The 16,818-nt window shown below is 41.3% G+C and overlaps 1 protein-coding gene across 1 annotated transcript in view; it reads left to right on the top strand.

Annotated features, from left to right (window-relative positions):
- CEP120 (centrosomal protein 120) overlaps positions 1-16,818 on the top strand; it is a 43,821-nt gene that overhangs the window by 10,576 nt on the left and 16,427 nt on the right. The window contains exons 7-18 of the mRNA XM_082191558.1: positions 549-776; positions 954-1,152; positions 2,832-3,000; positions 4,605-4,754; positions 5,924-6,106; positions 7,598-7,694; positions 7,773-7,925; positions 9,822-9,911; positions 10,441-10,533; positions 11,837-11,998; positions 13,387-13,509; positions 15,510-15,608. Of these exons, the coding sequence (XP_082047684.1) occupies positions 549-776; positions 954-1,152; positions 2,832-3,000; positions 4,605-4,754; positions 5,924-6,106; positions 7,598-7,694; positions 7,773-7,925; positions 9,822-9,911; positions 10,441-10,533; positions 11,837-11,998; positions 13,387-13,509; positions 15,510-15,608 (1,746 nt within the window). The remainder of the gene's footprint in view (positions 1-548; positions 777-953; positions 1,153-2,831; positions 3,001-4,604; positions 4,755-5,923; positions 6,107-7,597; positions 7,695-7,772; positions 7,926-9,821; positions 9,912-10,440; positions 10,534-11,836; positions 11,999-13,386; positions 13,510-15,509; positions 15,609-16,818) is intronic.

Below are 16,818 nucleotides of genomic sequence, written 5' to 3'. Positions count from 1 at the left end.
CTTCTGGACCAGATAGTTATAAGGGCAGCCCATATAAAGCATGCTACAGTAATCAACTCTTACGATTACCATTGCATGGACCACTGTGGTCAGGTTATCCTGGTCACAGCAGATGTACCAGCCAAAGTTGGGAGAAAACATTTCTAGCCCCAGATGTCAGTTGTGCCTCTAGTGACAAAGATGGATTCAGGAGCACCCTCAAGCTACAAAAATGCTCCATCTTGGCCTTTCCTTCTTCCTTCCCCTTTACAGCTTGTGAGTTGTGGCTTATCGTGTACTGAAACATGACCGCTTGGAGTCTCTTGCTATGTTTTGACCTGAAGAATACAGGGTTTCGGAGGATAAGACAGTCTGGGAAGATTAGGCAGTCTGGATAACCTTCTAAAGAGGGCTGTTTGGCTTATTTTATTCCAGCATCCATTACAAGCACCTTATTTTTTTTAAAGGACATAATGTTTCCATTTGGATGTCATTGGTTGGGTGTAAGTAATCGTTTTTGTACTGAATGTCCATTATAGTCACTTTCATGATACCCTTTTGAAACATAGATCCATCTTTGCTGTGGGGACCAGTCTCTTGGAAGCACTGAAATACTTTTAACTGGACTGTTGAAGAAAGGAAGCGTGGAAATCCTTCAACATCCGGTAGCAATTGAAGGAGCATATATTCTTGTTCCACCTAACAGAGCCCGGCAAAAGCTGCCACCTGTCCCTTTGGATATGGCTCCCACTGTTGGGGTATCGGTATCTCTTCAAAAAGATAGCAGAGTTTCTCAGGTACAACTCAATTGTTCTCCTTTTTATATACTTTTAAAAATGCAAATAAAAATAGAAAATATTATTGCTGTTACGCATGTATGAAATGAAGTTATTGTTATTATAATTTATTAAATTTCTATACTGCCCTTCATCCGAGGATCATGTGTTTAAACTAGGCACTATTATTTCGTTCAGCCTCAGTTATCTTCAAAGGTTGAGTCTGAAAATGTGAAAAGAGCTTCATCTCCAGTGCGTGATCAAAAAAGGAGTCCTGAGCCTAGTTCTCAAAATGCATTACCCCGGGTTAGCCATTCCCCTCCCATAAAAGATGACGCGACAGACAGCGAAGTGGAAAGTCTGCAGTATGACAAGAACCCAAAGGCACAGAAAAAAGGTAGGCAGCACATCAAAGCAAACGTTTATAAATTTACAGCTGTCATATCTACCACAAAATGCTGCTTTCTTTATGATTGCTTGGTAAACTGATGCAACAAAATGGGTGATCATTCACTATGCAGTAATGCAACTTAAAATATTCTGAAGACTCCAGTAAGAGGGAGAGAGTTATCTGCAGTCAACCAGTGAACTGCGGGCGATGTAAGGTTTTAAATTTGTGATGTGTGGTTTAGCTCTGCAGTTGAAGAACTGGGCAGATATTTGTATTCAAGTAAATTGCTTGGGTCTAAGCACTGCTCCGGGACGCGGGTGGTGCTGCGGTCTAAACCACAGAGCCTAAGGGTTACCAATCAGAAGGTCGGCAGTTCGAATCCCTGCGACGAGGTGAGCTCCCGTTGCTCGGTCCTTGTTCTTGCCAACCTAGCAGTTCGAAAGTACACCAGAGTGCAAGTAGATAAATAGATACTGCTCTGGCGGGAAGGTAAACGGCGTTTCCGTGCGCTGCTCTGGTTCACCAGAAGCGGCTTAGTCTTGCTGGCCACATGACCCTGAAGCTGTACGCCGGCTCCCTCGGCCAATAAAGCAAGATGAGTGCCGCAACCCCAGAGTCGGTCATGATTGGACCTAATGGTCAGGGGTCCCTTTACCTTTAAACACTGCTCCCTTCCCTTGTGATCAGAATGCAGGAGCATAGCCTTCAGCCGGTGGCCACTTTGCATGATAGGGCCAATGTGTGAAGACTGCTTGAAATATGAACACCTGTTTTTGGTATGCTATTTGGTATGCTATTTTTTGTTTGCCACATGGACCAGCCTGCACCATGTGACTTACCTTAAAACTGTCAACAGCTGTGTTTGGCCACAGGCTATGATGCTGTACAGCTAGTTCAACATTTAGGTTTAGAAAGGGAAAAAAAACTTAGTATGGGAAACAGCCTTATTAGAAAAACCAACCAATAAACTGAAACTGACACAGGGACAAATAGAAGAAGACGCCTTCACCCTGGTATGGCTCCCCTTTATCACATACACAGCCCAACAAGATGACAAGAATCCACCAACAGCATATGAATCAATCTGGCTAACCTGATTCAAAAATACACACTCACACCCCACTCTCACACAAAAACAATTCTCACTACAGCCAACCAAAGACAACCAACAACACCCTAAGCCACCCCCAACCTCTCTCACCACCAAGGAAATACAACAAGTGAATAGTAAGAGAACCCATATAAGTAACACTGACACAACCCCTCACACACACTAAGTAGAATAATAGAAGCATAACCACCCGACCTGACCCAACTTCTCACTCCCCCTCTCCCCTTTTTATTTTTCTTTTATTCTTCTTCCTAATTGTTTAAACCAATTCATAAACCAAGAACTCATACATTGACCACTAATAATGAAACATATGTTGTAGATATTTTTCCACGTTTATTATGCTATTTTTGTGATACGCAAATGACACAAGAAAACTTGGTATACTTATTTGTATAACATTATTCTTGTTTATAAAACCCAATAAAAAAAGAAAGAAAACTAAATTTTGTCCAGAAAAAAATTCAAAAGCTTCTTACTTTCAAGTATTAGAACTTGTACAGCAGGGGCTCTCAAGTTTGGAATGTGTCAGCATCTATCTTAAAAGAAAATGTGCTGTCTGTTTTCTCTTCAGCCTCGAATGCCCGAGCACCCGCTTCTCAGACTCAGCAGGCCGGTACCTCTGAATCTACCACAGGTCAAAAAATTGCTGTTCCAGCAGCATCCCATCATTTCTGTTTCTCAATAGACTTAAGAACTCTCCATAATCTGGATACTGGCTTTCCCGTCAATTGTATGTTAAGGTAAAGCATGTGTTAGATTATTGTTTCACATCTCTTCACTGAGAGAACTTTCAATTTATTTTTCCATTGCTTCCTGTCCCTTAACCAGTTACCAGTCCACGAGAGGATCTGAAAGTCTAGGTACACAGTGTCACTGTGATCACTTCTATGTGTCCTGTAAATAACAAACTTCTTGCTCATCATGAACTTGATCTAAAACTATGGGTAATTGCATCTTTCTTAGGAGACTTATCCCTATAATTCTGAGGATAGGACACAGGTGCTGTACTGTAAGAGGGCAATCTCCAACTTTGTGCAGGTCTTGTAACTTCCATTAATGGACAAACATGTCTTGCCCGAATATTCCCTTTTCTTTAATCTGCACATTTCTTTATAAACTCACTGTGCTGTTGTGGCAACATGTGGATTTTTAGCTATGTTTCTGGATGGAAGACGCCAGTATAGATGCTAAGTTGGAAAGTTTTTACATTTTTTAAAAAGCTAGGGAAATACTGAAAGGAGTAACTTCATGGAAATTGGGCACAAGCGTATCACTTTTGGGCTAAGTAATTTTTGTTGTTTAACTGACCCACTTGGCCTTCTGTTTTATGGAATGTGAAGTGTCCATTGAATGAAACTTGGTATATGAAGTCCATGAAGAATTCTATGTTTCAGCTCCCTAGTGGTGACCAAAAATGTAATCCTGGGGAACACCAGGGGAAATCGGCAGCAACATATTAAAACACACACCCCTAGAAATATTCTTAACAATACCCAACTGTGCCCAATCCTTACTGGGCGCAGGATCACTGTTACACTCTGCTCCCTTACTTTAGAAAATAAAACAAAGGATGCAAGTCAGTCTTGCCTCTCCAGAGCAATGGGAATCCAGTGTCCCTTCAAGATGTTGTTGTAATCAACCAGCATGGCCAATAGTGAGAGATGATTGGAGCGTATTGTTTGATAGAAAAAATGGTGTGGCATTCACCTAAGTTTGATTCATAGAAGACCCACGGAAATCAATGGACCTAACTTAAGTCCTGTTCATTAATTTCAATAGGTATACTCTGAATAAACTCAATTGAATACCATGGCATGTTAAGACATGCCATTAAGTCATTAGTTAGCTTGAAGTTCATTTACTTAAAGGTCTTGAAGTCATAAGCTGGTAGCACTGAATTTGTTATAATATTAATATTGTTTGTTTGTTTGTTTGTTTGTTTCTCAATGGGACGCAGGTGGCGCTGTGGTCTAAACCACTGAGCCTCTTGGGCTTCCCAATCAGAAGGTCAGTGGTTTGAATCCCCACGATGGGGTGAGCTCCTGTTGCTCTGTCCCACCTTCTGCCAACCTAGCAGTTCAGAAGCGCACCAGTGCAAGTAGATAAATAGGTACCGCTGCAGCGGGAAGGTAAATGGTGTTTCCATGTGCTCTGGCTTCCATCATGGTGTCTTGTTGCACCAGAAGTGGTTTAGTCATGCTGGCCACATGACCTGAAAATCTGTCTGTGGACAAACTCCGGCTCCCTCAGCCTGAAGGCGAGATGAGCGCCGCAACCCCATAGTTGTCTTTGACTAGACTTAACCATCCAGGGGTCCTTTACCTTTACCTTTTTACCTCCATAGGTACTCGTATCCATTTTTTGGAAGCGCTGCACCCATTATGACAAACCCTCCCGTGGAAGTAAGGAAGAACATGGAAGTGTTTCTTCCCCAGTCATATTGTGCATTTGATTTTGCAACCATGCCCCATCAGCTGCAGGATACCTTCTTCAGGTATGTAACAAGGGTGCCATATTAACAATCTGTGCATTGGTACTGAAGGAATGGGTTTCCCAAATCCAAAACGGACTGTACAGGCATATTCAGAAGAAGTACCGTATTTTTCGCCCCATAAGACGCACCGGCCCATAAGGCGCACCTAGTGTTTTTGGGGGGAAATAAAGGGGGGGGAATTATTTCCCCCCCAGGTGCGCTGCGCTAATCCCGAAGCTTGGGGCGTGCGGAGCTCAGCACGCCCCAAGCTTCTGGGTGCCAGCAAGGTCTCCGCTAGCCGTGGGAGAGCCGGGCGCCTCTCCCAGGGCTAGCGGACAGCTGCGCTAATCCTGAAGCTTGGGGCGTGCGGAGCTCAGCGCGCCCCAAGCTTCTGGGTGCTGGCAAGCAGTCCGCTAGCCCTGGGAGAGCCGCGCGGCTCTCCCAGGGCTAGCGGACAGCTGCGCTAATCCCGAAGCTTGGGGCGTGCGGAGCTCAGCGCGCCCCAAGCTTCTGGGTGCAGGCAAGCTCTCCGCTAGCCCTGGGAGAGCTGGGTCTCCCACAGCTAGCGGATAGCTTCCTGAAGCCTGGAGAGCGAGAGGGGTCGGTGCGTACCGACCCCCCTCGCTCTCCAGGCTTCAGCGAAAGCCTGCATTTGCCCCATAGGACCCACACACATTTCCCCTTCATTTTTGGAGGGGAAAAAGTGCGTCTTATAGGGCGAAAAATACGGTACTACTTGCTTATGGAAGCTGTTGAATTTTCACTCCTAATGTGATGTGACACAGGTTTGGATGGGTTTTTACTGTTGTTGGCTAACCAGTAGGAATGGAGAAACCTTGAGACAACAACTTCACCATCGTTCTTCCCTTGGATTGGGACCTATTTTTGGAAATGCAGGAAGTCAAAGTATATCGCTCAATTGAATATTTCTAGGATGAAAAATTACTGTGATGGGTGTGAAATGTTCTTGCAAAACTGAGCATCCTTGAACCCCTTCAAGTGGTTGTACTCTTTTGCCACAGGGTAGCATTGATGTCTGCCAGTGCATCTACGCCAACATCACAAAAGATGTAAAATAAATGCATCTCTTCTACCCATCCCGGCCTATGGCAACTGAGGAAAAACCCATCTATGAGAACAAAATACAAACTCCAGTATGCTATGTGTATTTTTTCTCGTCTGTATTTCAGGATACCGTTGCTGGTGGAGCTGTGGCATAAAGATAAAACAGCCAAAGACTTACTGCTGGGAGTTGCAAGACTCCAGCTTTCAAATATTTTGGCCATGGAAAAAACCCGCTTTCTAGGTGCCAGTGGGGAACAGTGCTGGCGCCAGACCTTCAGTGAAACAATCCCTGTTACAGCAGCACAAGGGTACAGTAAGCTTTGAAAAATGAGGTTCCTCTGTTATAGCTGTTTCTGTTTAACACTCCTGTAGGCCTTTTTTAATTATTATTTTTATGCATTTAGTAAAACTCTTAATACTTATTTTTGAAGAGCTTGCATAACTCTTAATTTTGGGGGACAAAAGGGACCAGTGGAACAATAGTGTGGAAGACCACATCACTTCCATCCTCTTGTGATGTTGCAGTTCTTCTGAAAGAATACACTCAGTTGAACTTGAAAAGTGATACCAATTTGTACTTGTAGAAGTGTACACAAAAGATTTCAAATGTGCCTTTCTTTAGCAGTCATGCAAGCATTGTCTGCTGACTTGGTAAAGATTTGATTACAATGTGGAGCTTGGAATTTTTAATCTATGTAACTTTCTAATGGTGAATGTATATTTAATTTCAAAATATATGTTTACACAATCAAACTTCCCGGTATATTATGTAGAAGATTTTTTCTGAAAAGCATGAGTGTATCCAAACTTAGTAGCCACTAGATGGCAGCCCTCCAAACCTAATTGGCTTTAGCATTTGATGTCAAATTCAACTCACTGATGTGAAAGTGACTGTACTGATTTGTTTCAAATGTCAGATGTTTATTTCCTGTAACTCGATAAGTTTACGCAACTTTTCAGTGTATTTGCATAGAAAACTACTTAAACTTTACTAAAAATGGATAAAAGGAAGCTTGAAAAACAAATGTAAACTGTGGAATTATTGCTGTACACAACTTGGGTTTCATGTTTTTGTTTATTTAGTGATACTTTTTGACCTTTTAGTAACAAGACAATCATCTGAAAAGAGTCTGGAACATTTATTTTGTGGACAGTTGTCTTTAATGTGTTTCCTTTAGGTCCACATTTGCCAGGTTGTGAGTGTGCATATTAAAGTAAGACACTTTTAGCAGCAAATATTTAATTCTGAGCTTTGAAACAAAACTGTTTGCAGATATGCAGAAAAATAAGCCTCGAGTCAAACCTGATAGCCAGCACCACAACACAAGTGATTAGGAGGAACAAAGAGAGAAAATTCAGGCAGACCAGAGATTAGCTGGTAACCAGTATCTAAGAATCATAATGTTGGTCTCCAGCCTCCTTATTCATGAATAGGAATAAATGCTCTGTACTTCTCTAATAGAGCAGCTATTGCTTTTTCAGCTCTCTGTGTTCCATATTCCTAAAAGAATTGGCATCATGTCTGGGTCTGCCAGTCAATCAAACAATTTATTGTGTATAGCCAAAGGCCTTTACAATGAACATGTTTTGATCAGTCATCTGACAGTCAGGATTGTTTGACCTCTTTATATAAAACTGGTTTAGCTCCCGAGATCTTTTTTGGGAGGAAAGAGAGAAAAGACTGCTGTAGAAATAAGTCCACTTTTCTCATGCTTGTTCCATTGTAAACAGATGACAGTAGAGAGCAAGATTAATCTCGAATGAGAGAAGAACTGAAATGTTCTTGTTCTTGTTTATAGGACAAGCAACAGGATAGCCGAGCTTTCATACACGGTGACTCTAGAAGATTATGGGCTTGTGAAAATGCATCAAGTTGTGGTGTCCGATTCTTCTCAGGTAAACAGAAACACACCCTTTCTTGTTTGGAAAGACACAACTCCATTGAAGGTTATCTAATAGCATTTCCATGTTTAGGGTTTAGGTGCCAATGAGCCACCGCTGGTTCCTTCATCTCAGCCGCGTAATGTTCCTGAAATCCAGCCGGAAACAAGAGAAACTCTAGAGTACAAAGCAGCACTTGAATTGGAAATGTGGAAGGAACTACAAGAAGATCTTTTTGAAAACCAGGTTTCTTTATACATTATTTTTAACCGGAACTACAGGTCTACTCTTAACAAAAGGCGAATGTGACAGATCTTAAATCTATGTTGCAGTTCAGGTGGATACAAGTGTGGGAAAGAGGTTTTTAAATTGGAATCAGCCCTTTAGCTGATTGTACAACAGCATTGTATGCTTGGCAGATTCATTATAGATGGCTTCATAATGTTCAAATACATTTTTAGGCGTGTCTCACAGGGTAATAACCCCAGTCTCACATTGTGTCTGGGCAAAAAGGCAGTTTGGTATACATTGGTACCTCGGGTTACATACGCTTCAGGTTACAGACTCCGCTAACCCACAGATAGTACCTTGCACAGATAGTACCTTGGGTTAAGAACTTTGCTTCAGGATGAGAACAAAAATCATGCTCTGGCAGGCGCAGCGGCAGTGGGAGGCCCCATTAGCTAAAGTGGTGCTTCTGGTTAAGAACAGTTTCAGGTTAAGAACAGACCTCCGGAACAAATTTAAGTACTTAACCCGAAGTACCACTGAATCTTCAAGGTGTGCCCAGGATGTTGACAGCAGGCTAAAACTGATCTGCGTTTTGGAGAGATTATTTATATTCAAGAGGAATCTTACCTATTTACAGTCTTGAGCGCAAAGCTTCCTCCTTGCTGATACAGGAACACTTTTGGTCTGCTGCCCCATCCTTCAGTCATTATAATATATCAGTCATGAGACTGTACCACCTTTGGATTTTACAGAGCACCTTGGAAGAGTGGGGGGGGGAGAGAGAGAATTCCAAATATTTGCAATATTGAACTAAGAGGAGGAGTGATTTTATTCACTGGGGTCTTGCAATGTACTGGCATGTTCACTTTCTGTGGGCATAGCCTGGAAAGTTGCTAGAACATGAGACTCTTAATCTCAGGGTCGAGGGTTTGAGCCCCACATTGGGCAAAATATTCCTGCACTGTAGGGGGTTGGACTAGATGGGTCCTTTCCAACTCTACAATTCTATGATTCTTTTCTACCCTAGTAACTTTTAAAAATTCATTCCACTTCAGTTGCTTTCCCCTCCCATCTCTCCTGCTTCAGTTGAATTCAAGTGGAAGTTTACCTCTCTTTTTCCAATCACTTTTAAGGCTTTCTACTTCCATTATGTTTTGTAACACACGGTTCTGCTATTATTAGCCTATGAGTTATGGTAGCATTTTATGACTGCTTAAATAAATTTGCAAATGTGGTGTAAAGTTCTCCATTTTATTTCTGGTTATGGTAGCTTTAGATATAATTCAGCTTTACATGGCTATGCATAACTATTGCCTCTTACCAGCTACCATTTAAAAATTAACAGACCTGTAATCAATTTTTAGGGACATGGGTGGCGCTGTGGGTTAAACCACAGAGCCTAGGACTTGCCGATCAGAAGGTTGGCGGTTTGAATCCCCGCGACGGGGTGAGCTCCTGTTGTTTGGTCCCTGCTCCTGCCAACCTAGCAGTTTGAAAGCACGTCAAAGTGCAAATAGATAAATAGGTACCGCTCCAGCGGGAAGGTAAACAGCATTTCCGTGCACTGCTCTGGTTTGCCAGAAGCGGCTTAGTCATGCTGGCTACATGACCTGGAAGCTGTACGCCGGCTCCCTCGTCCAATAAAGCGAGATGAGCGCCCCTACCCCAGAGTCGGCCATGACTGGACCTAATGGTCAGGGGTCCCTTTACCTTTACCTAATCAATTTTCAGGACTGATAATGGGAGCTATCTGTGTATTTGATCTGGAATTCCCCCCAATGTTCTGAATGTTTAATTTGCACGCAGAGTTGAGTTTCTTGAGGAAAGACTTCCACAATAGTTCTGCCTGAGTTATGCAAATTTTATTGTTTTCAAAGGAAGACATTTTGAAATTGCCTTTGTTTTTCACAGCTGAAGAAGAAGGAGCTAGCTCATATGCAGGCTGTTGCAGAGGAGTGGAGAAAAAGGGATAGAGAGAGGGAAGCATTGGTGAAGAAAAAAGTAAGACCCTTTCCCCTTTGAAATGCTTCACAGCATAATGAACTGTCATGATAGCTGGCAGTGGTAAAGGGTGATGTATTTCATTAGCTGCCAGAAGAAGACCTAGACACACAGCCCATAAAACCTACACAAAAATACTTTAGCTAACACACCTTAGAGATACCCTGGAACTGTTTACGAATTAAGCTGCAATATATTTCCTTTCGGTTGAGTTAAGATAAAGATATATAATACTGCTAATCTTGCAGAGCAATCCTGCACTGTAATATCCCCCACTGAGTTTTACTGTCAGGTAAATGTTTATGGGATTGTGGCCTAAGTCCTGTTGAAGTCTATTAGCAGTGCAGGCTCTGATGCATAATATTTTGAAATCCACCATGTGCATAAAAATCAAGTGGTCACTTGTTTTGTGGGATTTTAAATCCGGTTTCTTTTGCAAGGATATTGTGTCACCCAAGAACAAATACCATGTTCAATTTAGAAAGAATTATTTTTATTATTATTATTATTTTAATTGTATACACTCTAGGTTGCAGAATATACCGTTTTGGAAGAAAAACTTCAAAAAACATTGACTGACTTAGAGAAGCGTGAAAAGCAACTTGTTGGTGCTGAAACCGAGGTAAACATACGCAATGCAATGTTATATCTTGTACTGTCCACATACAGAAACCATTTCTGTACGTTTCCGAGCACAATTCAAAGTCTTGGTGCTGACCTTTAAAGCCCTAAACCTCCTCGGTCCAGTATATCTGAATGAGCGTCTCCACCCCCATTGTTCAGCCCGGACACTGAGGTCCAGCTCCTAGGGCCTTCTGGCGGTTCCCTCACTGCGAGAAGCCAAGTTTCAGGGAACCAGGCAGAGGGCCTTCTCGGTAGTGGCACCCGCCCTGTGGAACACCCTCCCATCAGATGTCAAAGAGAACAACTACCAGACTTTTAGAAGACATCTGAAGGCAGCCCTGTTAATGTTTGATGCATTACTATATTTTAATATTTTGTTGGAAGCCGCCCAGAGTGGCTGGGGAAGCCCAGCCAGATGGGTGGGGTATTATTATTATTATTATTTTTATTTATTAAAAACTCGAAAGAACCGTTCCAGTTCATCTTAGACTTGTGCTTGGATTGGAATTTTTGCACACTATGGAACGTGGCTTTTTCTGGTGCTTAGTTTTGGGGCTTTTGTGTGCATGTTTTAGTTCATTGGCAAGTTGGTGTGGATGGGGAAGGAAAGAGGAGCATAATTTTTTTATATGTGGGAATACCTAAAAATAAGCAAGGTGCATCTTGTAGCCGTCAAGTATTCCTGTACTTAAAGCTGCAAAGCCATCAGATTTGGCAGAGAAATCGCTGCTACATAGCTAGGAGCAGGGCTGGATTTAGGTTTGATAAGGCCCTGAGCTACTGAAGGTAATGGGGGCCTTTATATGTCCAGCTGTCCTTTGTCAGCAACAAATTGTCGCTGTTTTTTGTGTTGAAGATATGCTATATGGTAATTTATGGACCTAATAGGTATCTAATGCCATATTATTGGTTTTTTATCTTATATTTTGGAAATGTACATCCAGTTGTTTTTTTCCTTTAAAACATTTTTGGGCCCCCAAGAGAGTGGAGCCCTAAGCTATAGCTTGTTTAGCTTATACGTAAATCCAGCACTGGCTAGGAGCCATTGTTTTTTGCCCATGGATGTTGTGGAACACACTCCGCACAGCTAGGCTAAGTTTATAAAGTATTGTTATATTATTCTTATTACTATTATTATATATTTTAAAAGTTGGTAAGAGAAATGCATGAGTGACTCGTGAGAGTAAGGTCAATCGAGCGTGCTTTCTAAATGAGGCAGCGCAGGTTTACATCTGGACATCCACTGGTGCTGAAATCTCTCTCTGTCTGTGTGTGTGTGTGTGTGTGCTTTAAATTTTCAGCTCCAAAGAGCAAAGAAAGAGCTCCAAGCAGAGCATGAACGAAACCGTCAGGAGCTTCAAGATGCAATGCGGCGAGTCAAAGAAGAATGCATGCATCAGGTGGAGCTGGAAAAATCTAGGTTCAGGCAGTTGGAAGAGGACAAGATCCGCTTGCAACAACAAGTGAGTGGAACTTAACTTTTCCAAGTTAGATACAACCAGTGCTTTCCCCCTCCAAAAATGCTTAGGGGTACTCTTATTGTGACTCAAGAAAATCACCATTTTATAGTTCAAATCAAGAAAAATAAATACAGTAAATAGACAAAAGTACAAAGATTCACAAAATGTTTGGGGAGGGGAGCACTGGATATAACTTTATATAATGGCAGAAATGGACATAGATTTTTTTGAAAACAAGGGTGATCTTACGACCAAGTTAATTAAAGCTTTAAAATATCCTGTACTCTTTCAATAAAAGCAAAAAAGGGAGACCAGATATTTTAATGCCACCAGCCTCGCAGATGTGTCCGTGGAGGGGATATATTGATCGAAAGGGTATTGTATTGTAACTGTATTGTAACTTTTGAACAAATGTGTTTTTAAAAAAGTTAATTACAGCTAATTAATGAGATTAGGTTGGTGGTGCTTCCTGAGGGCACCTCTCTCTTTAATGCTAAAGACCAAACTATGTGTGCAGTGTATCCTTGATGCTTCTAAAATGTTCATTGACAGATTTGTGAGAATCTCCTCAGGACCAAAGGCCCTACCATTTTTTAGAAGGGCATTTTTGAGTTTGATCCATTGTTTATTGGGTTTCCTTCAAGAAATCCTTGGATATCCTCCATATCTTTTATTTTCTACATTTCTCTTCCTATGTTGCTAAGGAAGAATTTACTTATCGCAATAATTTTAAACTTTTTTTTTTTAAAAAAAACACCTTAGCTTTATAAATAATTTGCCTGAACAAAATACTTATTTTTTTCTCATTTATGTGTTGGCTTTTTTTATTTGTCTTAAGTGGTTAATAATTTTCTAAAAATCTGTTAAGAATAAGAATAATGTTCATTCACTGCATTATTGGTAGTACTGTACAAGGCACAGGAGGAAACTGCATAAAATCAGCAGTGGGTAACTCAGAAAGGCCTGTTGGAATGAAACAAAAAAATCTCAAGTGCCCTTCTAAATCATTAAGAGAAATCTGGCAGATTTTCCAAGGAGGAATGGTGGCTGCCATCACAAAGAACATTTTTCCCCTTGTTAATATTTGGTGTGCATAGCTCTCCCTCTCTCTCTCTCTCTCTCTCTCTCTGTGTGTGTGTGTGTGTGTAAAAACTATAAAGCAATGTAATATTCGGGGAACCATTTCTTAATTTTTGCCAATCTATTTGTGTAGTAGTAGTGCTCCTTTTGTGATGCTCTTTGGAGAACCAGTTGAAGACCAGGAATCTATTGGGCAAAAATGTTCCTTTCAGCTCTTTGTTGTGTTATCATCCAGGCATAAACTCATCCAACTTCTGTTTCTTCTTCTTCTTCTTCTTCTTCTTCTTCTTCTTCTTCTTCTTCTTCAACAGCTTTATGACTGGGAAAACAAGTATAAAGCTCTGGAGAAAGAGTTTCAGCAATACAAGGAACAACAAAGCAGCAAGCCAGAAATCCGACTGCAATCCGAAATAAGTATTCTAACTTTAGAAAAGGTATGTCTACAATTTTATCTGAAGGCTCAGAAAGAATAGCAGCATTTTACAACAGATTAAATGTAGACAGCATGAACAAGAAAAAACAAAACTTGGAATAAACTCCAAATTTAACCCAGCCACAAAATTTGCATCGTAAATATAAACAAAACAAAAGAATCCTTCTGGAAGATGCTGTAGCTTTTAAGAGCTTGCCAGGGATAGGAGTTTCACATTCCTTTACAGTTCATCTGTGGCAGTATTTTCCAGATTTCATTGTTACTGATAACTCAAGCAGAGTACACCTAAAATGAGTTTTTGATCCAGGATAAATTGTAATAAATATTCTTAGACCATTGGTTATTGAGGTACTACCACTGTTGCGTAGGGGTGGGGGGGGAATGGTAAGCCAAGTTAAGTGTTTGCAAAATGTTCTTAATTCATGGCAGACACCTGTCATTAGATGGACATGAACTCTAGAGACCCTTCTTGTTGTATCAGTAGCTTCATTTAGACTCTTCCTACTTTTGATAGCTTGATATTTATAAATGTTGCATGTTTGACAGCACTGCGAATGTGTGTAGTTTTCAAAATTCTAATCTATGCCTTTGACTCAGAAGAGGTAACATATATCCAGTTTATGAAGAAAAGATTGGGGGATTTTCCTGATAAGCAGTTCTTTATCTCTTTTGGGGTGTGGAGTTGGCAAGAGTTAGGAAAGGACTGTTAATAATAAGTTTATTATTTATACTCCACCCATCTAGCTGGGTTGCCCCAGCCAGTCTTGTAAAAGAATGCAGATTTTAAGCTACTGTCTCAAATTCCCAGGCAATAGCTTCAGACTTCATTTTATTGCCTCAGATCTGGTTCCCACAAACATCAGTTTGGACAGTCATATATATTCAATGCATGTATAAGATGCTGCCTTTTTAAAAAATGACAACCTGTGTTACGATGTGATAGAACAACAACCAAAGAAATGAGGACTCTTTGTTCACTAGCCGTTAACCATTAGGATGTCCATACATATGTCCTTGCTTACTCACTCACTAATAGGGTTAGTGAAACTGTGCCATCGTAGCCAAAGGTCAGAGACCATGGGAGTTGTAGTCCAGTAACATCTGATGAGCCACAGTTCCTCACTCCTGCATCTAGAACAATGTTTCCCAAACTTGGGTCTCCAGCTGTTTTGGGACTACAACTCCCATCATCTCTAGCTAGCAAGATCAGTGGTCAGGGATGATGGGAATTATAGTCCAAAAACAGCTGGAGACCCAGGTTTGGGAATCACTGATCTAGAAGAAGGTTCTACTTTTTCTCAAGCCTCTGTACAGAGCTTGCAGCTTCAGACATCTAGTTCTAACCAGGGAAATGGAGTTGGCCTGAATATTACTCCTCAAATCATACTTCCAGATCCTACAGGATTCAAAAGCCCTCAACAGAATAGTTTTATTTTTCATAGCTGAAGTAGAAGCAGTTTACAAGTCCTCCTGGCCTGGCAATGCGTAAGAAGACCAGTTAAGGGGGGAAACATTTTCTGCTGCTTTTGAGGGAGCGTGAGTTATTTAATGCAGAGACATGATCTTTCAAACTGAAGACTTAAAAGGTGCAATCTAACCAAACTAAGAGGCGCACATTAGCTAGAATTTCAAGGATCAGGCATGCCAAGTCTTGCATCATCAATTAAGCTGAAATATGAACAGCGAGTGATTTTTATATAAAAATGAATGCTATCTTTGAGTCCTTTGAAGATGTTTAAAAATGGTTTACATGAACTGTTTAGATGAACTGTCTCAGACTGCAGACTAATCCAGTTTTGCTTTGTTGGACAATAAAAATAAGGCTAATGCTTAAACGAGGATATTCCTGTGTACCACAGTATTTACATCAAATTGTGTTACTGCTTTAGAAGTTACATGCTATACTAAACTATTTTTGTAATACAAGTTTTGTATATTCAATTGCATAAAGATTATTCCTACGGTTATAGTGTTTGTTGATAGAGCTCTGCTCTTTATTAGGGGGACCTTGAAAGGAAGTTGGAATCGGCGACCAAGGCAAAACTACACTACAAGCAGCAATGGGCGCGAGCGCTGAAGGAACTAGCAAGGCTTAAACAGGTGTGTTTAAGATAAATCAGTGGTGGGGAACCTAAAGCCCAGGGCCAGAATGTGGCCCTCCAGTCTTCTCTGACCCTTGAAACTCTTATGAGAACAACAAGAGGAATTTGCTTCAATATACATTAGTGAAGCCAAATCTGCCTTGCTGCGGTGTGCCTACTTAGGAGAAATAACTGGAGATATTAGTGTTTATCAAGGATGCTTGTAAAGATCTTTCACCGTTTGAGAGAAAAACAATAGCTGTCTCAGCTGCTGGCATCTTTTGCAGCCCACAAAAACCAGAGAGGATACTGTGATATTTATACACTTGGAAAATTGTGGCCTAGATGTGCATTTTGCCTGGAGAAAGTAGTTTCTCTTGAGTACGAAGTACATCACAAACATTGCCACATTCGTTGCTCAACAACATTGTTCAGTGACATCAGTATTTCCACACTGTATATTTTAATTTGAGATTAAGAGATAATGAGTTGGGCTAGCTCACGGTTTCCTAAACCAAAGTCCAGTGGGCCAGAATTGGCATTCATTGATGATGCATCTTAATTGATGATTTCCCTACAAATCCCTGCATTATTTGAAGCACCCGCAGCCTGCCTTCAGATATGGAGCAGGTATTCTTGATCATGGTCAGAGGCTGTGTTACTGTTTTTAATGTTCTATGATTGGCTATAGCAGGAGTGGGCAACCTTTTTGGTTCATGGGCCAAATTTGACAGGTGGGCGGGGGCTGTCTACCTGTCAGTCACCTGACTTCAGAAATGATTTGGGAGGCTGCTTTGAAGTCCCAAAGTTGGGATTTCAAAGCACAAAGCAGGCAACAAAAAAAGTCAGCCTTTGAAATGAAGTGTTGTTGTCGTTGTTGAAATTAGCACCTTGCTGCTTGCTATGTGCTTTGGAAGTGCAGTCAAACTGAGCAGGTTTGGGTGCTCTCCCACACACCCGGACCAAGTAGCATTGCCCTCCTTTTCCTGATGTGAGGTGAGAGAAATCTTGCTTAGTGCTGGGTTTGAGTATGTGAGAGTGATATTGCAGGTTGCTTTTGCATGCACCTGGACCAAGCCGCATCCCCCTTCTTGGGGAATGGGCAATCCTGCTGAGCACTGGATTTCTGCTTTATCAGTGCTTCAGACAGCTGGTTGTCAGGCACTTTGGAAGCCACGCTAGGGGGCTTTAGTGAAACCCTGTCTTTTTTACCTAGCACCGCCCTTATT

Source organism: Podarcis vaucheri (genome assembly GCF_965113315.1).
Source record: "Podarcis vaucheri genome assembly, chromosome: 11".
In the NCBI taxonomy this organism is placed as follows: domain Eukaryota; kingdom Metazoa; phylum Chordata; class Lepidosauria; order Squamata; family Lacertidae; genus Podarcis; species Podarcis vaucheri.
This window is presented reverse-complemented; position numbering and strand designations above follow the sequence as displayed.